At 34.1% G+C, this 26,602-nt stretch overlaps 1 protein-coding gene across 3 annotated transcripts; it reads right to left on the bottom strand.

Annotated features, from left to right (window-relative positions):
• Positions 1-767: 767 nt before the first annotated feature.
• On the bottom strand, positions 768-25,775 carry LOC113047829 (protein shisa-like-1a). Of its 3 annotated transcripts, XM_026209154.1 has the most exons (5): positions 25,655-25,775; positions 17,908-18,047; positions 10,445-10,658; positions 6,935-7,231; positions 768-1,601 (listed from the first exon to the last, which is right to left on the bottom strand). In XM_026209154.1, coding segments are annotated over exons 2-5 (579 nt in total). In that variant the 5' UTR covers positions 17,975-18,047; positions 25,655-25,775; the 3' UTR covers positions 768-1,600. The 3 variants fall into 3 exon arrangements, with proteins under 3 accessions (XP_026064939.1, XP_026064937.1, XP_026064938.1); XM_026209152.1 differs by lacking the exon at positions 768-1,601 and having other exon boundaries at positions 6,931-7,231; XM_026209153.1 differs by lacking the exon at positions 768-1,601 and having other exon boundaries at positions 6,931-7,231; positions 17,908-18,038; positions 25,655-25,752.
• Positions 25,776-26,602: the final 827 nt, after the last annotated feature.

Genomic DNA, 26,602 nt, shown 5'->3' with positions numbered 1-26,602 from the left:
AGTTTTTTGCAATATTCTAAATGTATTTACTTGAATGGAAGTATTCATTAGGTTTTTAAGAAAATCCAACTGATGGCAAACTTTTGAACAGTAGTATATAAATGTCCGTTTGACTAGCATCAAGAAGAGAAAGCGAGAGATCTGATAGACGTTCAAAAACACTGCAAAAGATAAATCTTTATTTTTCCCAGATTATAACAGTAAAAAGTTAACAAGTGCAATTAGAACTCCGCTGACTTCCACCCGTCCACTGACCCTATAATAAAAACAGAGAGAGTTTAACAGGTGGACGGCCAGATCACACTTCAACTGAGGTACCAACCACTATCACAGAACAAGGTGCTAGGCATGTACTACAGATTTACCGTAAGGCAGTTTTTAACCATTATAACTTATTTCTCCAAAACATAACACATCTCTCTTCCCTCCACATTGAGAAAAACTATTAGTTTCACCTTAAATATATAAACAAGATCACAAGAATTTCTCCTCTATACACAACACATCTTAGCACAACGCTGTGTGTTATTGCAGGTGAATACTCACAGCCTAACAGTGGATACTTTTACTTATGTCTAGTTGGTTTCAACTCAGTGCACATAGGGATAACTCAGTTCAATAGGGATAAAAAAAAATGTTGCTGTATTTCTACAATGAAGTGAACTCACAGGCATCTGACTTTTCAGATCTACACTCCATGAAGTCAAGTTTCAGGGTCTTATGGTCAATAAATGAATGTTCTTCTTTATTATCTATTGCTTTGTTGAAATTATTTCCCCAGCCTAAAATTTCTGAAGTAACAAAGTATTCTAAAATGGTGATGTCACTTGTTGGAACCAGAATTAGAAAATTCCAAATCATATTTAATTAAGTCTAAATGTTTCGGTCACTTCAGCGAAATTTCAGTAAAATTTTGCGGACAACAAAGGTTCACTTTCTATTGTACTTCAGCGATAGTCAAGTGCTTTCAACATGGCGAATCCACGTAACTCATATTTCTTGCCCTCATGATATTTCGCCCACAAAAGTTCACAGAACAATGGTAAATGTGACCGTGCCTTAACACACTGTATGAAATATATATTTTTTATATTAACTGCAGTTTAAAATGTCTTGTTTGATCCTGTTGGGTCAAATCCAAATGATAATTTTTTCGCTACTTCAAGAAAAGCCAACCAATAGCTTCAGAGCAGTGCAAACATATACTGTAGATATTTATGGACACAGCGGCCTCTTCTCTATCTTTTAGCAAAGTCCTATTCCCTGCATCTAAGTCCTAACATCTGTCATGACAAGGCAAGATAGTGGGTGTCAAAGACAACAGTCTCATTAAAGTCCTTCAACAGCTGTCGAAAAGTAGATCCAGCTTAACAAGCCTCTTTTGATTGGGCAGAGAAACTCATTTGCAGCTTTCAGTCTCCGCATCAGCGTCTTCATGTGGAGAGAATGCCATCCAGCAGAGCTGCAGGAGGTAGCCGGCACAGTCCGTGTCCTAAATGTAGATGGGACCAGCAGAAGAGTCTCTGAATATAAAATCTCCATTTCCTGGCTGTCCCTCCTTTTGTCATACTAAGTATATCCTTGGGATCAAAGCTGGATATCTAGAGAAATATAGAAAGAGGAGATCAAGATTAACATTTAAATAATCTTATTATAAAGATTTATCTGTTGACACCCATATTTGAGGTTTTATTGAGAGTATTAAATTCATGCAGAATTTTAGAATACAAGTGTGTATTCTCTGTCAGTGATGTATGATGATCTTTAAAGGGAGAACAGGATCTCCCAGTGGAACGGATGTGTTGATTAAGCCCTGTGGATGCTTTACTATAATCAGACAGCAGCTCTGTAGCCATGGGCAAGCCCGAGCACGATTGAGCCTTGCGTTCACAAACAATCTCAGACTGTTTACACGCTGATCTACATCACTGTACAGAGAGACCGCCTCCTCACACTGAAAGATTTTGGATTGCTAATAAGGCCCAAAACAGAAGTCAGACTGACACAACACAGATCCTTACCAACACTTTCATGAACAAAATGAATGTATTTTGGGAACCTCAGCTACGAGCTTATGTGACACACTTGTGCGGTTTCAATACAAGTGCATCTCAAGTGACAGCATTTGTGGCATATTGTTGATTGCAACAAAAATGAATTTAATTTTGTTTCTTATTTTCATCTAAAATCTTGGATTGATTGTGCCACTTATGCAAGTGTCCAATCTGTAAATTAAAATACTCACCAAGTCAAAAGTATAACCACAAGACATAAACAATATGCATGTTAACATGATTTTAGCATGAAAACACACGTTCTAACCTTTTCCTTGTAAAGTCATCTAATTTTACACCTTGCTGCCATGGCAACATAATCAGCAAAACTCTAAAATTAACCTAATATGATGAGAACAGCTTTACAGCTCAAATAATGCAAACTATTTAATAACACTAATTTATTTTAATGCTTTTATCAAATAGTTCCATTGTAAGTGCATCGTTGCAACCTTGATTTTTGCTTTATATGATAAAAGAAGAAAAGGACAGTACACCTCCGCAGTGCTCTCTAAACATGTTTAATAAACATTTCGGTCTTCGTCAGGTTGTCAAAAACATTGAAACCTGAATATGTGTGGGCAACAAAAAGGCTAGCTGTTAACCGATAAGCTGATAACACAAATAAGAAAGAAATCAACTGAGGAGGACACATTTTGATATATATATATATATATATATATATATATATATATATATATATATATATATATATATATATAATGTTGTTGGTTCCTTGCTTTTGTTAGTCGGTTTGGATAAAGACTAAATGCATAAATGTAAATAACAATGTTTTCTCTTGAAGTGTTGCTTAGCAAACCTCCATCTTCTTGGCAGAGCATGAACGCACACTTGACTGCTGGTACACTTGACTTGAGTTACTTCGAAAGAGAATAAACATTTGGGTCCCACTGCCACTTGAGTGAGACTTGTGAGCTTCATAAATGGAAATGTCAGATAAAGAAAGAACATTTCGTCAACCCGTTCCCACAAACTAATCCTGTTTGTAATGATGAATGCCTGACTCCATTCGACTGGCTGATCCTTGCACTCCTCTGGACGTGGTCAGATTTTTAAATGTAGTCTTGGCAAATGTGCCTACTTTAGAGAAGGGGGTGTTTGCAAAGAGCGCCATGCTCATTTATAATGCATTACAGAACGCTTTTAAGCAATGTAGGCCAGGAGTGCAGACAGGTTTGTTGGTCTTGGAGAACACACCTCTGAGGAACACACCACTACATGCAGTTGAAATGTCACACACAGGTCTTCCCTTACACCACAGCCGTCCTAGAAAGTACTCAAGGAGCATTTTTTTTTTTCGTGTTCTGTCAACAGCTTCATTAATTGCTAGTTGAAGACATTATTAAATTCTTATTTGAGCATTACGATGATGTTTAATGTAATCACACACACGCGTTTGTTTTTGTGTAAAGTGGGGACAACCCATAAGCGTAAAGGTTTTTATTCTGTACAAACTTTATATTCTATGGCCCTACACCAACCCTACACCTAACCCTAACCCTCACAGGAAACTTTGTGCATTTTTACTTTCTCAAAAAAATTCATTCTGTATGGTTTATAAGTGTTTTGAAAAATGGGGACATGAGAAGTCACCCTCTCCTTGTAATACTGGTGTCATACCCATGTCATTATACAAAGTTGTGTCCTGATATGTCACAAAGACAAGAACACACACACACATGCATACATTAAAAAACATTTATTCATTTGAATAAAGAAAATGTGAATGTAACATACTGGATATATTGTTACAATATATTCATAAAAATAGGGGACAATGTACTTCTTTGTGTTGTTTTAGAGGTAATGGAAATGCCTGTTAAATTAATGTCCTGGCAGAAAATTACCAGTAAATTATACCGCTATAATGCTGCTTGCAGCTCCATTATGGATTTATGTGGTTTTCCACCCATTCTTACTGCTTCTTCTAAGACCACTGCAAGCCATTTTGAAAATTTGGTCAAAACCTCATCTATACTAGCTAATAATATCAGGAGAAGAGTAAGCTGCCAGGCATGGAAATGGAAATAAATCAATGAATATAAAATATTAATTCACCTCAAAACTCTCTCACAATGGCCTAATGTCACCGAGCCATCATTATTGTTTAGTCCTGTGACAGTAATAGTAAAAATAGTTTTTTAAAGTTGATCTGAAAGGCAGACAGAAGCAGCTGATTATGTCTACAGATGTGAAAGAAAGGCAGTACTTCTAAACCAAACACAAGGTCTTAATCCAAATCAAACCCTGTGCGTACGAGAGCTGAGACTTCGTGCTGAGATATTTACACAAGATGAGCACAGCCCTTTGTGTGCAATACAAATATCAACTGCCCCCTCTGGGCCTGCCTCCACTCCACAACCCCTGAGAAATGATTGTTTTGGGAGATGAGGCAGAGGCATTCTGATGGGAAGTGCTCCAAGTTGGTGACATTCAAATGAAAATATCAGTTTTGTGCAACTGTAGCCCTTACAGAGAGAAATAGCTAAATTAATACGTTTGCATTTCAGAAGACTATGGCTCTCAGTATCAAAGGCAAATTGACTGGTGATTTTAAAACAATGCTTGCTGCTACACTCCATTACATAATGAAAATTGAGTGTCGGCTTTGCATAGTGTGTCAAATTCTCAGCCTTGTACGCTTTTTAATTGGCTTAAAGGCTTGTGTTTAAAGTAGAAGTGCAGGCTCTAGCTCCTAATGTAGCTTACCGCCTCATTATTCTTATTGAATGCCTGTAGAAGATGTAATGATGCTTTTGCCATAACCCAATGATTGTCTCTAATTTCATTATAGCCTTTAGGGTATTCAAAATATACAGATTTTTTTCTTAATTTTTCATGGAATCTGCCAACGTAATTCCAATGCCATCTGGAACCATGATTAGAAAACTCCAAAACAGACAAGCAATTCTATCAGGAAAGCTACAGGAAACCGCTATCTTCACTGGTTGGGAAATTGTTTAATTATTATCAGATGGATTATCTCTTATGCGATTCTATGAAAAATTGCATTTTATTCAGTGATGCTATTTAGTTTGCTGGCAACTGTAGTCCAGAGTCTGCAGGTACTGCTGGGATATTCGGTTACTGTTGTCTCTTACTATCAGAATTAATCTGACCACTCAGAATCACGTTCCATCACAAACTGTGACATTAATGACTAAGTCATAGTTTTACAGTATTATCAAAGTTGATGACCACTTGTATTAGATTCCTTTAGACTGTTATTACTGCCTATGATCCCAAATGCAATGTTTGTATTTATGTTATTTGTTTTCTGTTATTTTCTGTTTTTGTTCATACAATTAAAGTCAGTGTTGTCCAAAACTAGACTGGACCCCACTGACATAATTGTATGGTAAAAAAAAAAAAAAAACTGAAAGAAGTTATATATATAAAAAAATATATATAGTGTTCAACAAAGGAAAGAAATACATTTAAATCGAACTATTTGCGAGTATTGAGTTTGTCCCGTCATTTTTATACAAGTTGAAGGTGTTGATAAAAGTGCACATTAGCACAACGATCGTGAACGCGGTCACGAGAGAAGCTGTGTTTCAAATGCTTTGATGTGAATTACATCTCAAATATGCCAATATTCAATTAACCTTATCCTTGGAAATTCTCTTGGAGTCGAAAAGACAGATGAATCCATCTGTCTTATCTGCAAGAGCTCTTTTTCTCCAGCATCTTCAAAGTGCGAGACGCATCATCATCATATTACACGCTAAATTCCGCTCGCCTGCCTCCAGACGTTTTGCTCTCAGATGACAGGAAGGGAGGGGAAGGGGAGGGGTGAGAATGAGAGAATTGAAAGCTCATTGGCTCATTCAGTTTGCATTTCAAAATGACTGGCCAAAAAAAAATAATTAACTAGCTTCAAAAATAACTCCAGATTTGGATGTGTGCTGTAATTTCTTCAGGCTTTTATGTTTCTTGTCTGTCAGATTGTGCAATCTGATCTGGGAGACATCTTGGGTAAAATACTAAGACAAGACATCAGTTATATCTTTTCTCTGACTGTATGACGTACAGTACACACTACAGTTAAAAAATTTGGGGTCAGTAATTTTTTTTAAAGCAATTAATAATTTAATTAATCTGGGTTGCATTACATTAATTAAGAGAGAGGTTAAAAACATAATTTTACAAAATATTTATATTAAATGCTGTTCTTTTAAACTGTTTTTAACATTGATAAAATAATAAGAGAAGTTATGACCACTGAAATTTCAGCTTTTCAGCTAAAATTACATTTTAAAATGTATTAAATTTGACAAATGTGTTAGTCATGTTTTTACAATATTGCATGGACAAAGGTGCAAAGGCGTTGTTTGGCAGGGGTTTGAGTTGGATGCCAAGGGTCGCCGTGTCAAGGTCATGTCAGGCAACAGTGAGCGACAGATGGCAGAGCAAATGCTACCTCATACTGAGTCAGATGAGCCAGCAGAGACTCATGTGGCCAACACCTGCAGTTAGTAGAAGTTTCCCCTCAGTCTCATCTGAAACTGTTTCTGTGTTGTCTGAATAGTTCCTCTGCCTGAGCCAAGAATTTGCAGGCTTTTAAAAGGTCAGCTCTACACCATTCTTTTATTATCCATGTAAGCCCAGCCGGTGAATTCTGTCTTTTAAGTGGATCCTGGTGTCTATCAGACATCAGTCTACTTGAAAATCACCTTTGCTCACTGTGAACTAGGAATATCTACCAGCTGTTGAGACATCTGCTGCACAGTTTCTGCACATTTCCTCCTATGTGAAGTACAGAAATCACATGCAAACCAAAAAAGAAATAATGCAGAAGTGACATGAATTGAGTCCGACTCATTGTCCATTCGCATTCATTAGTTTGGTTGACTCACCAGGCTGTTGAGGTCTGGAAGGTCAAGCGTGTAGGGCTCTGTGCTTCTCCTCTCAAACTGTGCCGTGCATGTTGGTGGTGACTCAGGCCTGATCCCATGTTGTGTTCGTCCTCCTGAGCCGCCGCGCTGTGCCATTGACTCCTGGCCTGTTTGAGCCACCGTCCTCCAAGCCCCCATTTCTCCAGGTAGACCCGGCACAACTCATAGTTCATAGCAGAGTAGTACAGGAAGTCCAAAGCCAAGAGGACCATGACGAAAAAGCCGTAAATCCACACACCGATGAGGGCGGTGTAGTTACTAAAGTGAAAGAAAGGATAATGATGGAAGTTAGTGATGTTGCTCTACAAGGAATAATAATAATAATCATAAAAAAACAGGAATAATCATATCCTTACAAGGAAGAATAGGCCTGATTTTTTTCTCCCCATTTAAATCAACCAATGCAAAGAAAAGAGAGGTCAGTGCCCATGCAGTGGCAGTAAAGTGCTGTAATTGCTTTCCACTGGCCTTTCTGTTTGCTTTGGGAAAATAGTGTGCAGGTTTGGCAAACACTGTACAGCTACCCAGTGGTTTGGGATTCTACAGAGGGATCAATTTGATCTTGAGCGGTGAAATAAAATTTTCATGCTTCACCAGAATCAGTGCATGGTCATAGACTTGCTTTCATGTCACTGCTTCCCATCATGAAGCTGAAGTTTAATTGATTTGTTTTGGATTAGTACTATGATGTTTCTCACAGAGATGCTTGACTGAAACAACAGGGCTTGGTTTTTCATACGTACACCTGAGGCTGTCACAGACTGAGATATTGCAGTATCTTTTGTGAAGGCTTAATGTCAGAGGAATTCTTTCATCGTCGGAACAGACAATTTGATCTGGATGCGCGGTTCACTTGGGAATAACGATTAGGAAGAGATGTTTCAACAGAGATGTTTCAGAAACTGCTGATGCAGGCAGCAACAATACAATCATACATCACTTTTGTTTTTATCAAGATATTGTGCTGCTATTTTTAAATCCTTTTAAAATGCATTCATGTCACTTCCTACAGATATGAATATGCTAAAATATTCAAGATTGGGAGGTCATTGAAAAAAATAAATTAACTTAATATTTACAAATATTTTATATATTATTTTATATAAATATATTTATATATGTATATATTAGAGCATAATGAATGTACTTAACCTTTCTATTTCTAATTAATTATGTGGTCAACTTAGAAACTGTTCATTAAATAAGAGTATTTTCTTGTAAAACATGCTTGAATATATTTTTATATTTACAACTTTGGAAAATCTGTTTTTATAGTGCGATCTCACACACACACACACACACACACACACATTATTTTTAATGACATAAGTGTTATAGAATGATAATTTTTTTTTATTGAAACCATAGTTTTTAACTTGAATAAAAAATTATAAAAAAATTAATCTCAACTTCTATTATATTTATATTATAATATATTGATATTATATTCATGTTTTATATTAATATGCTATAACAATGTAAAGTATTTAACTTTTTATTATACTTTTTTATGTACAACTTTCTTTTTTTTCTTTTTTTTACAGTGCATATATATATATATATATATATATATATATATATATATATATATATGAATATATATATATATATGAATATATATATATATATGAATATATATATATGAATATGAATTATATAATGATTAAATAATAATAAAAATGATTTTATTGAAATCATAATATTTTACTAGAATTAAAGATGTTTTGTGAATCATTATCTCTCCTTCTATATAATATTTATATGATATATATTTATCACAAGTAAATATTTTCATTCATATTTACTTAATAATATATTTCATTTATTTGCACTTTTTTCTTGTCTTTTTGGTCAGTTACAATTACTGAATATTTTTTTTTATAATATCACATATTTTTCTCACACAGTATAAATGGGTCTTTATATACAAAAATAAATAGCTGCCTTTATATTTTAGGTAGTGGGTCCCTCACAATTGGGTCATCATATATGAAGGTCCCTGACTTCAAAAAGTTTGGAAACCCCTGATTTAATGAAAAATTTCCAAAATTAACCTGAATTTAATCTCTTCTGTCTCTTTTTCTCTGTCTCATGCAAATGGTTTTGTATCTGCTGCAAATGCATTTTGAACTGTGTTTGCATATGTGTGAGGATGGCAGACAAAATCAGGCCTGCCGCAAAAAAGCAAGTCCATCTGATTGTCCCATTTTTCTAGTCTCCCTCTCAATCAGCTGGAGGGATAAACAAGCCGTGATGATATTCAGAAGAAAGGCGTCACTCTACTGATCTCGGGTCTGGCTCACTGCACCGGAGACCGGGAGTCAGTTTTCAGACTCAGTTATTTTAACAGCCAGTGGGAAAATCTGAACGGCACTGCTAACCTTCTGTGGCCATTATAACACAGGAAGGGCTTTCACAAAACAGTGTAGAGGTCAGAACCCTGTCAGAGGAAGTTTTAGTCGAGGCACACTGGCTGTGGTAGGGTTTGGATGGATGGACCAGCTACAAATGAATATGCAGGAAGGATTAATCGAGGCCCATTTTTAGAAGTGTGTGCTGAGGGTAGATTACACTGTCTAAATTTGATCTCTTACCAATTAATAAAATAAAAAGTGCCAGAGAAAGTGCATGTGAATGAGAAATGTTCAGAGAATGTTATCACTAGCAGCAACAGAGGTTGTTCGTTATACCTGAGGCTATTAATGTCATTTAATTCAGGGATTTTCAAAATGTATATATTATGAAAAACTTAACAACTTTACTTTTAACAATTTAACAACTTTAATATATTAACTGAATATGCTAAATGCAATATTTTTTACTTCTCTTTTTATTAGAAATCTAGAGATTAAATCATGATTATTTTACTTTATAGAAGCCATTAAAGATGAATCTGCTTTTTTTGTGAATAATATGCTTATTCTCTCCTGTATGATATTCATGTTTTACAATCATGTTATACTTAATATAAAGTATTATCCAGAAAATATGTTCATAATTTATTTTAAAATATCCTTTTAATTGACAATATTTTATCATGTCATATTTATTAATTTAGTCAGCTTTACTCAAATGGCATCTAATATTAGCCTTGTAAACTGAACCAAATAATCATTAATTTCATATATTAATTTAATCAAGTATCAGTATTTAATGAAATGTGAACACTCCTGAATTTATTAATTTTTTCTATTAAAATAATTATTTCTCATTATATGTTATGCCAACAGTATGTTTTTTAAATGTATTTATATAGTTATTGGTTTCATACATTTGATTCATTTTATTTTTGCCTTTTTTATTTTTGGTCAGCCTTGGTTATGATCAAAAAAATAATTTAAATAATTGTGTTTACAAGATCAACACTGCTTGTCTGTGGACCCTCATGCTGGTTGTGGGAAATTGGTTCAGAGCTCAACCAAAGCAAGGTGCATGTTAGCAAAATACTTTTCTTTCTGAACAATTACTCACTTGTGAGCAAAGCCGTCTGAATTGGTGGTGAGGTTGACCTGCATCACGCTCTGAAATTCAGTTTCGTTGCAGCAATACTTGAAGGCTGTGTTGTTATGGTGACAGCAGAACATGTAGGTCTTGTTGTCCGAGAGTCGAGGGCAGTGGAAACCAAAGTGATAGCGCCCCTTGTGGTCGGAGTAAGGTTCACAGACTCTGAAATGTGCTGAGAGAGCTGCAGAGAGATAAAACATGAGGATAAGGGAATAAAGCAAGTCATTCATGGGTCGATAGAGCTGGGTGATTTCAAACAGCTCGTGATCTGATTCAAGGTAGGATGAATGACTTCTGATATGTGCTAGATAGAGATTATTGGGGTGGAACAGGGGGAGAGATTTACAGAGCAGATCTTTCATGTCTTCAGTAACTGGCTGCTAAATGCTGCCAGATTCATTTAATACGTCCTTTCTGACTTTCAGAAAGTCTGTCACGTGTCACATTTCAACTCCAGAACCACATGCACTCTAAAAGTGAGAGTTTATGATATCATAAGTGACATAACAACATGTTCGCCTCGCGCAGACTCTCAACTCATGAACTAACTCACTGTCAAACAATCCTGGCAGCAGTAAATGCTCAGATAATGAAGTTTGCAGAATCTTGGAAACATTTTAATGTCAAGGCAAATGAATGAGCAAGTATCTTGGCCATTCCTTTTTTTTTTTTTTCTATGAAAAATGCTGTGCTCATCAGCAGTGTCCATTGACTTGCTTCTAAAGTGCACCTGCTCATCTCTAAAGCTTCATATAGAGCTTTACGGAAAAGAAGAAAGCACTGTGCTGTCATTTGCATATAGATGAGAGCTGGCCGAGAATGCACTATTGGTGAGTGGAATGGACAGGAACATTAGAGATGGATCTCAGTGAATTTGATGGACCTCACTTTCAGTTTTTTCAGTATTAATATTTGTGCCAGAGGTGTTGTTGCTCTAAACTGTACACCCGAGTGTCAGTACTGTTGTGGGAGCAATTGCTGAGATTTTATGCACTGTGATATATTTATATATCTGTGAAAAAACAAACAAACAGCAGAACCATTTTTGACTGTTTTCACTTGTAAGTGCATATTTCTCTCCTGATTCAGATGATACTTTTTTGATATACTTTTTTTTTTTTTAACAAATATGCAGCTTTTACTCCACAAGATGTTAATCGATTGTGTAGATTACTTTTGGATTATTGTAATGTTTTTATTAGATGTTTGAAATCTCATTCTGTCGGCACCCATTCACTGTAGAGGATCCATTGGCAAGTGATGGCAGGCAATGTAATTTCTCCAAATCTGTTCTGATGAAGAAACAAACTCATCTATATCTTGCTGTGGGTGAATACATATTCAGCTATTTTTCAGCTATTTCTTTAAGTCTTCCAGTTATTTCGAGGCAATTATTCTGATTCACATGAGGACAATAAATGAGCAAAGAAGGGGTTTAGGCCTGGAAAAGACTCTGGAAGAACTGGAATAGAAACAATAACTTTAATGTTAATTGCTATGAATCGAAGTTGAATAAGAGAGGCAAAAATATTATGACACAGGAAACTATTTAATGTTTGCCACATTTGACCCCTCGCTAATGACCAAAACGTCTAATTACGTGAGCATGCAAGCATACAGAGAGACTGGTAATGATCGGAATAAATCAGCGCTGACAGCAACGTGGGCCAAAGAGCCCTCTAGTGCCACCTTTCACCCCATAAAGAGCCCAGTATTACAGAGGAAGTTATTTGGCAGTGCTCAGGTTATGTATCCATCAACCAAACAGGCAAAAAGTCAGGCAAAAAAGCACGTCTCTCATATTTGGAAAGGGGGAAAAAAGAACAAAAGAAAAACCTGGGGTGTGAAATGAAAACCACCTGTTGGCGATTTATTTTTTAGTTTTCTTTTCCACCATGGCAGCAGGAATATTTAAGTGTTTTTATTTTTATTTTGGTATGCCACATGATCAACACCCATATGGCTTTCTGCGCTGATGGGCAACACCTTGGTTCATGCTCATTTCACCAGAAGTAAAGTGAGAATGAAATGTGAATGTATGTGCGACGTCTACACCTATCTGACAGATCTGAAACCATAACATCAACCCTTGAGATCATATATGACCACAGAATCCATTTTCGGTGTGTACACTAAAACCTCAGTAAGGAGAATGCATTAAATTGAACAAAAGTGACAGTAATGATACTTATAATGTTACAAACAAATTCTGTTTCAAATAAATGCTGATCTTTTGATCAAAAATATTGTTTTCAACAGTGGTAATAAAAAGAAATGTTTCTTGAGCGTCAAATCAACATTTGAATGATTTCTGAAGGATCATGTGCCACTGAAGACGGCGTAATGATGCTGAAAATTCAGCTTTATCATCACAGGAATAAATTATATATATAGAAAACAATTAAGTTAAATTGTAATAATATTTCACAATATAACTGTTTTTAATGCATTTTAATAGTGTCTCAGTTTATGTGGCATTGTGTTGCAATTTGACGTTCTATCTCTTAGTTGTGACTTTATTATTTTTTAACTGTATCTCATGATTACCTTTTTTATTTTGTAGTCTAAGGTGGAAACAGGCTTCCAGCTTAATGATGGTTTGGTGCTAGTTTCATTAGTGAAATATTCATTACATTCGGTGATGTAATTACTGCCCTCAGCAGTGTGATGACAAATGATGAGAACATATTAGTCTTCAACGAAACCGATATAGCAAAACATGAATAAATCTAATGCAATTTTTTGCATGTAAAAAGCGACACCATGGTTTTTCATTTATTTATTTATTTTTAGCATTTTTAGCATTTTATTTCAGCACAATGTGTGTTGATGCAATATATGAATTGGTCCTATATGTGACCCTGGACCACAAAACCAGTCTTAAGTCGCTGGGGTATATTTTCAGCATTAGCCGAAAAAAAATAAAAAATGTATGGGTCAAAATTATCGATTTTTATTCTATGCCAAAAATCATTAGGATATTAAGTAAAGATCATGTTCCATGAAAAGATTTTGTACAATTCCTACCATAAATATATCAAAACCTAATATTTGTTTAGTAATATATATTGCTAAGAATTTATTTGGACAAATTTAAAGGCGATTTTCTCAGTATTTTTTTTTTTTTTTTTTTGCACCCTTGTATTCCAGATTTGGTTGCACTTTATTTTACAGTACGTGTACTAACATGTTCTTATAGTGTACTTACAGTGTATTTATCTAAAAAAGTTCTGGTAACACAAGGTAACTACATGGGGTAGGGTTAGGTTTAGGGGTAGGTTCAGGGTTAGTACCTAGTTATTACATAGTTATTGTAATTACTATAATAAGTACATAGTATGTACATGAGGAACAGGACTGTAAAATAAAGTGCTACCCCAGATTTTCAAATAGTTGTGTATCTCAGCCAAATATCGTCCGATCCCAATAAACCATAAATCAATGGAATGCTTATTTTATTCAGCCTTCAGATTATGTTTAAATCTCAATTTTGAAAAATTGAAAATTTTTGTGGTCCAGGGTCACATATAATAAATAAAAACACTAAACTAAAATGTATTGTTCATTTGTTTTATCGTTCATTGAATTATTCAGTCACTTTTACAGTATAAATAACTACTTTATGCAACTAATATTGTCAAATGAACAACTAGTCAAAAGCAACCACGATTTAATTGACTTGTGCTCAGTAAGTGAGACAGATTATTTCAGTATCCTTTCAGACATACAAGTTTTTGATTCACTGAAGAACGACTACTGGGTCCACTGTATGTTTTGTGAATTCCCAGGTTCCTTACAAGTGCAAAAGTACAGTGTTTTATCCATGTTGGTGGAAGAATGCACATTCAGGAACTGTAAACTGAACCAAAAGTCATAAATCATACAGTTCATCTGTATTATTTTTCTTTTAAACCAAGTCATGGAATCGGTTCCCAGTCCTACTTAACACTGAGCTTGGCAAGTGCTCTTCTTCAGTTTTTTGCTCTTTCAGATAGTTCAGTTGGGAGAGATGAAAAGTGCTCCATGACATCTCTCTTTGCATACAAATGGCGCACAAGATATTTGCTCAGAGAAAACTTAAGATGAATAATGATATCGTTCATGATTATTGAAGTGAGCTCATTCAAGAGAGTCCACTAAATGTTTTAACCCTGTCAGGCTCAAATTAAGTTTTAGTAACTTTAGTAACCTTTAGTAAAGTTTTTAGTACTCCAGATACATAAAATATGTATCTGGAGTAATAAGGTTTTCAGTTACTTTACTGTTGCAAATCTGCAACGCCTGCCTTGAGAGGGTTAAAGATACTGATGTTACCATAAACTGATAGGCTTATGACTATTCACCTCAAGGAATGGCAGATTTTGGATGGGGTAGAATGCCTCATGAAACCAAACAAGAGCTTCGTGGACTCATAAAGGTGAAAGTTCACGTTCTTGTGGGAGTTTCTGCAGATGAAGGCAGTCAGCATGTGTTTTCTGGCAGAGAGAGCAGATCTACCTGCTTGTGTTTTATAATGATGGTGGACTGTAGCTCTCGCTCATTATAACTAGTTACATGACTGCAAAGAACATTCAATGAAAGAAATATTAAATTATTTACAGATGTTTGAAAAAGGGCCTTGTCCTCAAGTTACTTTTGGGTAATTGTGTCTGTTAGAATTAACATGTTCATACTCACTGGAGAACGGCAGTGAAATGGTTTATGAATGACACTTTGCACCATTTCTCTGTGACGTTCAGCCATTAGGTTAGTGAAAAAAAAAAGTAAAATTAAAACTTAAAAATGTATTACTGTTATGGCAAATCTTAATTTTCAGTGTTCAGTATCGCATGATCCTTCAGAAATCATTCTAATATACTGATTAGGTGCTCAAGATTTCTTATTATTATCAATGTTGAAAACAGTTATGCTGCTTAATATTTTTTTTTGTGGAAATTTTTTTCAGGATTTTCCCCAGAGATTTGAAAAGAACAAGATTTATATACATTGTCACTTAGATCAATTTAATGCATCCTCGCTGAATAAAAGTATTGATATCTTTAAAAAAAATTGTATATATTTTTTATATTTTCAATTAAAATTATATATGGATCAATATACAATATATAAAATTTAGTCAAGTATGCCAGAATGCAAAAGACTCCTGAATTGAACTCAAACTGGGAATTGCTCTGTGCAAATTGCATTCAGCTGATTTTTTTGGCCGTGTTTGAACCGTTACCTGATTTGCATAATTCCCTTTGTGTATTGGATGCTAAAACAACACAAACATAATTTGCAAATAAACTATTATCAACAGGCACAATTCATTCTTAGTGAATTCCCCCTGAGTGAGGTACGCCTGGCTCCACTTGTCTTGACACATTACAGAGCGGGTGAATGGGACTTCAAAATAAAAAGGTATTTGTAAAAATATTCCCCAAGTATTTCTCTAAATATTTCTCTCATTCAATTCCTTTCCCTCTCTTAAATCCTGTTATAGCAGCATAGTCTTCAGAGCTGGATCCAAACACACATCTGTCATCACCGTGGCCTTTAATATAATGGCAGAATCAGGCTTGAGGCTTTCATACTGGCTGTTTGTTTTATGGGAAATGGTTTTAGGTATGGAATTCATCTGAGGGCCATTTGATGAAATGTTCAGTGAGGATCTGTTGAGCAGATGAACAGTAGTAGCGGCTTATGCTTTGCATAAAGATTTCCATTTAGTGAGTTTTGCTGGGAAGTGAGTTGAAGAGTGAAAAAAGTAGATTAGATTCGGATTGAATTAAGTTGAATGTGAGTTGGATGGAAGCTGTTGAACCAGAGGTTTATTAAAAAGTCAGAAAAGACTTTCAGTACAGATGAGAACATTTGTAAGTCAAATTCGCCAGAATGAACCATGTATGAATTCCACAGCTTCCAGTATGTGATCTAATCTTCATCTGGGACCTCATAACAAAGGCAATGTTATTTTATAAAAAAATACAAATACATATAGAAATATAGTGTACAATAATATATTTGTTTCTTATGGTCAGGAATGCATCATTTTATGACTAATAAGATTTACATAAATCGGACTTTTGCCTTTTTTTTATGCAGGATGGTTAGTAGACCACAAATGGCAATTGCTTTTTTGGAATAAACGAATACAAATAATAATCTGCATATATCTCTCTGTATCATATTTTATAAATGAGGGTTTTATGATAATATATTAATTGCATCCATCTTTTAATTGCAATTAATTTTTAATTACAACTATATATATATATATATATATATATATATATATATATATATATATATATATATATATATATATATATATATATAAAATTTACACGGTGGCGGAAAGAGCTCAACATACTGCAACTTAAGAAAACATGTGCAAATAGAAAAACCCCCCAGCAAATTAAGAAAACATCTTAATCAGTTTGACAACACGTGCTGCAAATACTCAAAACACAGAAAATCGTTGCACAATAGAAATGACCCCTGCAACCATTACGAAAATTAACCATGGATTATTATAGTAAAAGTGTAGTAACCATGTTTTTTGGCGTATTGATTAACATTTGTATAACAACATTTGTACAAATACCATGTTCAAACTATTGTTATGATGTAGCAAAATCATGGTTAATCTGTGGTTACGATGATCTAACTATAGTAATCATGTTTTTATTTTTTTATTTTTTTAGTAAAACCATTGTTAATTCTTGTAAGAGAAGTTGTAAAAGTAACATTAGCCATCTTTACATAATGTTTCACAGTTACAGAACTGTGTATTTTGTCAGCTTTAGGCTATTTAGGTTAATAATATCCCAAAAAGCTAAGGAATCACATGATCTGGATGTTAAAATAAACAAAAATCACCTTTCAGAGTAGACATTGATAAGCATGACCCAGTCACTTGTTGCGGTTCCCTTACATTTCTGATGTGGTCTGTGCATATTTACAGTGTGTAACTTATATACATGAAATTAATTTATTTTTACATTTTAATATTTTATTTTTAATTTTTTATATAATATTAAATAGCATATTTTTTGACTGTTTGCTCGGTTACTCAAAAATGGCAGTTGCTTCTTGGAACTGCTACACCAATGGTAAACTAACTTTTTAAGAAGTTTCAGTTTATTTTGTGCATGCTAAATGGCCCATGAATTGCTTTCACATTTTTTTACCATTTTCACATGCTTGATGCTAGTCTAACAAATCACTGCACACTTTGCCGGGCAGAAAGAACAGCGAGGCCATTTTTCAATCTTAAATAAATCAAAGTTAAATTAGAGTTTCTGCCTAGTCTAATCCGTCTGAGTCTGCATTAAGTCCAAGTCATGGCTTCTGAGGGCACGTGCCTGACTCAGATTGTGTTCTAATGTAAAAAGTAAACCTGCATGGAAATAATATTCATATGCAATGCTGGTTTGATATGGTCTTACCTGCATTGGACAGCAAAATAAAGATGACAGCCAAGGTGTTGAAGGACCAGCGGCCGTTCATGGTCATCTCTCAGCCCTCATGAAGAAAGTCAACACACACTCAATTCTCACCGCCTGGTGGTCATTTTATTCTACAAGCTCTGGAAGAAAAAACACACACAAATATACAGGTGTGTAAACTTTATATTCTCAGAACAAAACAATAACAACTTAAAAATTCAGTCATCATTTACTAACCCTCATGTTGTTCCAACCTGAAATGTAATGGAGTGAACAACTCCTACATTATTTGAACAAAGACATCTGTTGGGGTTGAGTTACATGTGCAATAACTGATAAGAAGGAGCTACAGCTGGCATTACACTGATCCTTTCATTATTGTTGAACTTGAACTTGAGAGATTAATGATGAAGACTTGAGATTTGAAAATATTGATGAGGGACATCTTGGTCTGAAAAATACCACACAGTATGGTATTGACAAATAGATACAGCATGGTAATGGTAATGACAAATAGATACAGCATGTTGCAAAGGATTAAATGCGATAATTCCTTATTGATGATTCCATCCATGCTTCTCTCTTCGTGTGCTATATCTGATGAAAAGCACATTTTATAAAGCGATATGAATAAAACTCTCCAGTCCCAACACAACATATCAAATCAAATCTCTCAGTCTAAAGCCTTTTCAAGGCTTTCACATCCTCTCAAACCCTGGTGCAACTGTCATGAGACACATAAGAAAAACTATAAGATGCACCAAAGAGGACGTGTTTGGAATATAATACACTTGCTACTGCGGGCCTGCAGTATAACTGCATACTTATTTTTATTTATTTATTTTGGTATTGTATATGGTCAGAGCCATGGCCTTGCTGTTAATACATCATGTGCACAATGTGTATTTTACCATTACTATTGCAGTTTTTAATAAATAAAAGTACCAAAAAAAAAACAAAAAAAAAAAAGCCAAAGCAATACTTTGTAAAACAAGATTTATAATAGAAAATATATAATGATTGTACATTAAGATTGGTTAATTTAAATATTATAGATACTTATATATTGTAAGATATTAATTTAATAATTGTTACACTTTAATAATGTAGATACTAGCAATTCATGAAATCATTTAATGGTCAATTATTTTTATCGTATATATATATATATATTAGATTTGTTAATTCACAAACTACAATGTTCAGTAAATATTTACTTTGTCAATTATTAATTTAATAATCAAATTAATTAATTCAATTGATTATAAATTTTTTTTTTTTTTTTTTACATTTGGTTTAGTAGAATAATAATAATAAAAAAAATTTGCTAGTCCATTCATAAACCTTAAAATCACTATTATTTAAGGTTTATTTGTCACTGCCTGTCTGTATAGTAGGTAAATGTAAAGTCAACCATATTGTATTGTACGTAATGTGATCAGCTTCTATGTGGAATTCATATTGTAGGTCTCCCATGCATACAGAAAGTTCCCATACTGTGCACAGTATGTGTTCTTCATGATGCAAAAATAGTGAAAGCACTATGTTATACCTAGAGACCTCAAAGATGCTGAAAGGGGACCTCATGGAATAGATGCATGTGATATCTAAAACAGAGATCTTCAGGCAGGAAGAGGAGAAATATGGCCCTCAAGCACAACCAGCTATCGGTTAAATGGAGCTGCACTGCATTATACATGCATTGAACTAAAGGGGTTTATATGTGCTTAGTGTGTGTGTGTGTGTGTTTGTGTGTTTCTCAAGATATATATTTGTCATCAGTCTTTCTTATCTTTCTCTGTGTGTTTATACAGCAGTCAGCATGTCTGTGCATGGTTTACAGCTACACTAACAGCCTGGTCGCTCAAAGCTGGCCGTCTGTCATAACACGTCACCATGCCAATCCGCCTCTGTCACCCATGCAGGCCTCTCAATGGCTTGTTTTCAGTGACAAACACTCCCTCTTGCCAAAATGGAGGAAACAAACCACACACACACACAACACACAACACACCAGAAGCTAATAACGTATATCAGTGTTTGCATAAGCCTATGGCACAGATAAACACACCTTAAAATATCTGCTTCCAGGCATATCTGTAGTATTTGATTTGATTTCAAATTTTCCTGGTAACAGATTAGATTGTCCCTCAGAATAAGGTACACAGAATTTTTTTTTCATCCAATTAAAAAAATTTAGGGTAATGATTGACATCTATATTTTTTTACTTGAGCCAATGTTTGTTTGTATCCAGAGTAGAAATAATCTGTAATCAAGACTGTGTATTATTATATATTGCCTCATGTTATACAGGAAAATACATGAATACAGGAATCGTGTATTACTGTGCAGTTACAGAATCATATTGCACAAAAGAAAAAGAAAAAACACCCTTGAGTATCAACAATCAGATTTCCTGCTTTTTTGAATTCCAAATGAGGTAATGATTGTTTACTCAGTCACTATGCCTTAAGTCAAAGCTGATATCTTCATATCGTAATCGTATTAAAAAAGCAGCTCTGTTTGCGTTTATTGTTCCTTTATTACTCCACCAAGGTCTGAGGACATCTGTTGCACGGCTCAGGTGAAACCAAAGTTGCACTTCTATATACTAAAAGCAGAAAACGAAGAACATATGGTGGAAAAAACATGCACATGAAACAGCTTTAGTGTTACTGTGGAAACTCAGAGGCATTCAGGAAGTATGTGCACAATAAAGAGAGTGAAGTATCTGAGAATTAAAATTATGTAATTGTTTGCTCACCATCATGTCGTTCCAAACTGTTTAAAAGTCAATGGAGTATAGACAAAAAACAATCAAACAACAACTCTGTAAAACAAGTAATTGAATAATAAATTTATGTTTCATAAATAATATTAATGTTTATCATATATTCATATAGATTTCAATATAATAAATATTTTAAATATGATAATATTTAATAAATTATAATTATAATGTTATTTAAATAAATTATATATATATATATATATATATATATATATATATATATTGAATAATATATTACAATTATATTATATAAATAAATATTACTTTAATAATTATAAATTGTATTTTATTACTATAACATGAAATAATCATTTAATTAAATTGTCAATTATTAATTAGATTTTATAATGATAATTAATTTACAAATGTAATAATCAAATATTAATTTTTTTTTTTTCAACCGAGTATATTTTGAATATTTTATTTTATATTGTTCTTCTTTATAAAACAAGATTCTTAAAATATTCTCTTTTGGTATCCATTGTAGTACTTTGAATGGCTCTTGTTTTACAGGTGAAAATCTGTGATTTTCCCCATTTAAACCTGAAAGGTTTTAGTAACTAACAACAAAATTGAAAACAAAGAAAGATACAGTGTGTTCCTCAGATGGATCGGTCCCTCAGAAACAGAAGTGTGGTGCATATGGCTTTGAATTCTCTGACATTTGTGTCCAAATCTACTAGCAGTGGCTCTCCTGGCAGTACATCACATAGCACTTCACAGAAGCAGAGAAGAGTGTGAAGGGCTTTCTTCTCCCAGAGCTACACTACACTGTGTTTATCTATCCCCTCCGGGACCTTGTGCATGTGTGAGAATGTAGGAGAGAATAGGAGATGCTCCTCTTTGCCTTTGAGCGAATTAGAAATCACAATCTTTCTGAAGATCAATTAATATTTATGTTCATTTGCTCATCCACACACCCCTACCAAGGACTATTGAATAATAGAGTAGCTACTTACTAATTGTTTGTGAATGTTCTATTGCTTGTTAATTTTTTATTACAGAATGCTTTGTAAACTAGTTTAAATGGAAACAATGCCAGATTGTGAGAAGATCGTCATCCTTTGAGACAAATTCCTTTCTGTTTCAAGGGGACCTTTTTTGTTGTTGACAGAATTGGGTGAGGAAGTATTTAATACCTGAAGAGAGGTAGCTGTTAGCATTCCCATTCATCTCAGTGGCAGTTTTTTGATGCAGGACTCCCCAAGTAGTGGGGAGGGAAAAATATACAACAAAGGACATGTATATGTTACTCACAAAGCATACATGTCTACTTTTCCATGGAGAAAGATAGTTAAAGCATCAGCAGTTGCTAGCTGGACCATGCAAACTAGCCAAACTGGTTGGGTAAAGTGGCCGATCTGACTGCTGAGACTCTATAGATGTTCCTTTTAAAGGAAAATTAATGTGTGTAATAGTGTAATGAAATGATTGTTTTGCTCTTTGATTTGCTCATGTGATAACAGAATTTCAAATATGTCCCTCAGTTATGGTCTTTTGCTTTCTGCCTGGCTAGAACATTTAAAAAAGCTATAAAACTTCTACTAGCACTCTAATGTAAAAAGAAAGTCATCTGTCAACTCACAAAAAAAGCAGTCCATTTTAGCTCATGTAAATATATGAGGGTAATGGAAAATATTTTTTTTTCAAAAATGTAACACACTGTATTTTATGCTTTTGGTAGTCTAAAATAAAAAAATAAATAAAAAAAACTCTAGACTGTGTCCGGGGACTAATGTGTTGGGATGAGTCGAAATGAGGAGACACTGAGGAGAGAGGAAAGAGTACATTTAAGATAACATGAACTAAAGTCATTAGCACTGCAGATGGTACAGTCTGCTCATCCCCATAATTACCATCAATACCCCTTACCTAAAATCACATAGAATGGCACAGGGATACAAACACCTCAAACATCAGTCAACAGGCATTCTTGTCTTCTGCTTCGAACTGACTCTTTTCTATTCAGAATGAACATTTTTAATTACTGGTATTTGTTTATAATTTAAAAATTTATATTCTAATAATAAAGTCACTTATTGTTATTAAAAAGTAAATTTATCATATTGATTATTATTATAACCGATATTTTTTCCCTATAATAATAAAAATGAAACGATACAATAATAAGATCTTAAAACAGTGGTGCATTGATGTGAAAACAACCTAAAAATTAGGAAAGTCTGGGGACAGTATGGCCATGTATTATTATTATTATTATTATAAATTACAATAAATATTTTATCATGAACCTTTCAAAAATGTATCTAATAACAGAATACTATTTGTAATGTTATTAATATATAAGTTGTCTATAATAAGAATAAAACTAAAGTATACATTAATAAAACATTATTATTATTATTATTATTATTATTATTATTATTAATAAACTTTTTTTATTTTTCTTTTATTTATAATGTAATTTGTTTTTATCAAACTAAATAATAAAGTAACTGTTGTTGTTGTTAAATGTTTTTTATTTCAATAAATTTTTATTTGAATATTACATTTTTGTTTTGTATGTAATAGTAATAAAACACTATACATTAAAAACTTTTTTAAATAAATTAGCTCATTGGTGGGGAGAATATGGTCAGAAATAGTATTATTATTATTATTTATTTTTTTACTATGACGTGTGTTTGATCCTAAATTTTTCAGTGATAGAGGAAGACTGCTCTGATTGTCCATTTATAAACAAGAGATCAACAACTGCACTTTCTCAGTCCATTTACCCAGTTCTCTGTCCAATTCAGTCCCTCTACTGCTATTGCATTGCTGTGTTACTAAAGAGCTGTTTTATTGCTCAGTCAGTTTTCTGCTGTAGTGTGAGTAGTAAACATATTAACATACATTGTCTTTATGTGATTTAGATTGCCCTGTGTGTACATCGTGAACCCGAGGGAAGACTAACCTGCAGTATAATGGACTGCTCTTAGCTTTATCCTATCAGTTCTTCAGGCGTGTCTGTGTTTAAAGCAGAACATCAGGTTTAAATACTAGGACAGATGCTGGGTGGATCTCAGAAATGAGAAGATTTTCACCTTTCAAGTCATGTATTCAAAGCAAACTGGTCAGAGACATCCAGAGCGGATTGTTTGTAATTGAGAAGAATCTCTTTTTCTCTCTGTCTCTGTGAAAGGCAGATAATCAATGCTGCTGGGGCAAAAGGGGGCTGAAATATGGCTCTCATTAATACTAGCCCCTTTGTTCTCCTCCTAAATGTATTTCTCACCTAAGAGAGATGACGTGTCAAGACTCAAATTAGGAACCTAAATTTGGCTTCTGATTCAGAGAGAACACTTTCTAGACAGTGTTTCCTAGAGGTCTAAGATTAAATAATAACGCCACATTTCTGAATTTAAACATTGGGATTTCAGAAGTCTTTAACCTCAAGCTGCCAATCCAGGTTGATTTACAAAAAACTGAACCTGCTGTGAGGAGATGCTTCAGCTCATCTACCCAGGCTGAGGTGTTTCCTTTCAAGGACATGTTTCTGTGCTATTTAAGATCAACAATTGATATCTAATATTATTACACAGCTTTCTGGAATACTTGATTCTGATTGGTCAGTCACACCATTCAGCAGATATTTCCTAATATACTCTGTTGTCCATGGCAATAGTATTTATCAGACAGCACAGGTAACTAAACAACACTGAATGTATAGTGCAGTGTTATTACTGTTACTAAAAATAGTATTAAAATTACTTTTGGTAGTTTAGATAAAATATAAATATTACAGTAGATGAAAAACATAAGTGAACTTTAAAAATGTAACCTTAGCAAATAAATATATAAAATAATAGCTAATGCAAAATGTAATAAATGAATAAATACTATAATATTATATAAATAAAACTAAATTAATGCTGCTGTTGTGAGAATGACCTCAGAGATATTCCGTGTTAATATTACTGAATTAAGTTTTAATTTAAAACATTTGAAAATTCATAACAACTATTATTAAAATAAATTGAACAAGTTAATTGTTAATATGAATAACAAATTATTATTAATATGAAAAAATCTTAATAATTAATATTAATGATTAATAAATATATATAATGATAATGTTTTTAAGAAATCACAAAAATATATATTTAAATATTTATGTATTTTAATGATTAAAATGAATAATTCAAACCTAAAGCCAGAAGCTTAGAGCAGTAGTATTCTGGTCATGTTGACACTAGATGCGTCCGATCAAGCTGTGAGGGTTTCTGACAGCATGCTGTGGCACTCTGTAAAAACCAGCTCGAGGGCTCCGTCCGAAATCACTCATCACTGCTCAGCTGAGGACGCATTCTGATAAACTGAAGTATGCTTGTGTACCCCAACTGACATCCCAACCTCTCACAGACAAGAGAGCTGTCAAACACAAGCGGACTCGCGCACAGTCTGAGAAATATCAGAGGTAAGGAACCCAATTAGTAGTTGTAAAGTGCTGCTGAGATGCTTCTGTTATCCACAAATGCACACAGAGGCTGAATGGATGCCCATCTGCTGTTGACTAAGACAGGTTCATTACATTTCCCCATGATCCCTTGTAAAAACAAAAAGCTTGCTTGTTTCCAAGTTACCATCTCTCCTGACGTTCCCTTTCCAGTGACGAGCAAAAGGAAAAATGTAGACACTCAGGAAACCCGAGCGTCATTAGCAGTTCCTCATTAACCTGTCTAATTATCTAAAGCTTGAATCCCTGATCTATTGATATCATTTGACCAAACATATCCGTTCCCACAATATTCCACATTAGCTTAAAACAGTCAGTTCCACCCATTCACCCAGTCAGTGATCAAACACCGCAACTTGCCTGTGAGTCTGGCAAAAAAAAACAAAAGGTCTATTCCAAGTATAGTACATGTGAGTTAAACATTTGGCTGCGCTTTCGAAAACTGAAAGAAACAAGCGTGTTTTGGGTTAATGAGAATGCATAGAGTCAGTCTTACCTCTTTCTGTGTCTCTTTCTCTCTGGTTGAGCCAGTTTGCCTGATGTTACAGCATGTTGAATGAGACTCTCCGATGGAGTATGCCACACACACACGGGTACACACTCTTCCTGCTGTTCCCACTGAACGTTCAGCCTGTCATCTGAAAGAGAAGATGAACGGAGGTAAAGGGGAGGAGAGGAAACACGCACTTCTGCCCTCTACCTTCCATGCGCTGGGTCCCTGCACTTAAACTGAGCGCAGACAGAGCGAGTGAGAGAGTGAGAGGCAGCGTGCGTGTGTGTGTGTGTGTGTGCATTAGGTTTTGCCTATATTGAGAGGATAGTAAAACCTGAAATCATGTACATTGTGTGGAGCAGCCAATGGTCCCCATGAAGAAAAACATTTTAAGTAATATTTTAATAAAAAGATTTTGAAATCTATTTAATTTTTTTTTCTATCACAATCATTCTGTTGTGCTGTTGTTATTTTGCACAATACTGTATATGAGTAACATATCGGCTGTTTGTCTGATATTGTTTTCTAATTTACAAAATTATACTGTGTTTGTGGATAATTAGATATTTATGCACGTCGTTTTAGTTTGCTTTTACTTTTGCCATTAACTAATGCTCACTTCAATTACATTTTTAAAACACTAACTCCAAAATGAATATAGATTTTTCATACTGCAAACTATAAATGTATATTTAATGTATATTCACTTGTAGCATTTATATTGATTTTTTTTTTTTTTTTTACATTTATGACAGTAATTATTATTATTTTAATTAATTACATGTAAAATGTTAATATTCAGCCATAACATGGAAAATATTTAGTTTATTGGTACCAGCTAGACTTGTAATATTGGTGCTTCGCTCCTTATATATAGATAGATGAGTGAGTTGTGTTGTGTTGTGTGTGTTTGTGAGTGGGTGAAGGCTGCTGAATCTGTGTGTGTGTGTG

This window comes from Carassius auratus, chromosome 29 (assembly GCF_003368295.1).
Source record: "Carassius auratus strain Wakin chromosome 29, ASM336829v1, whole genome shotgun sequence".
Lineage (NCBI taxonomy): Eukaryota > Metazoa > Chordata > Actinopteri > Cypriniformes > Cyprinidae > Carassius > Carassius auratus.
This window is presented reverse-complemented; position numbering and strand designations above follow the sequence as displayed.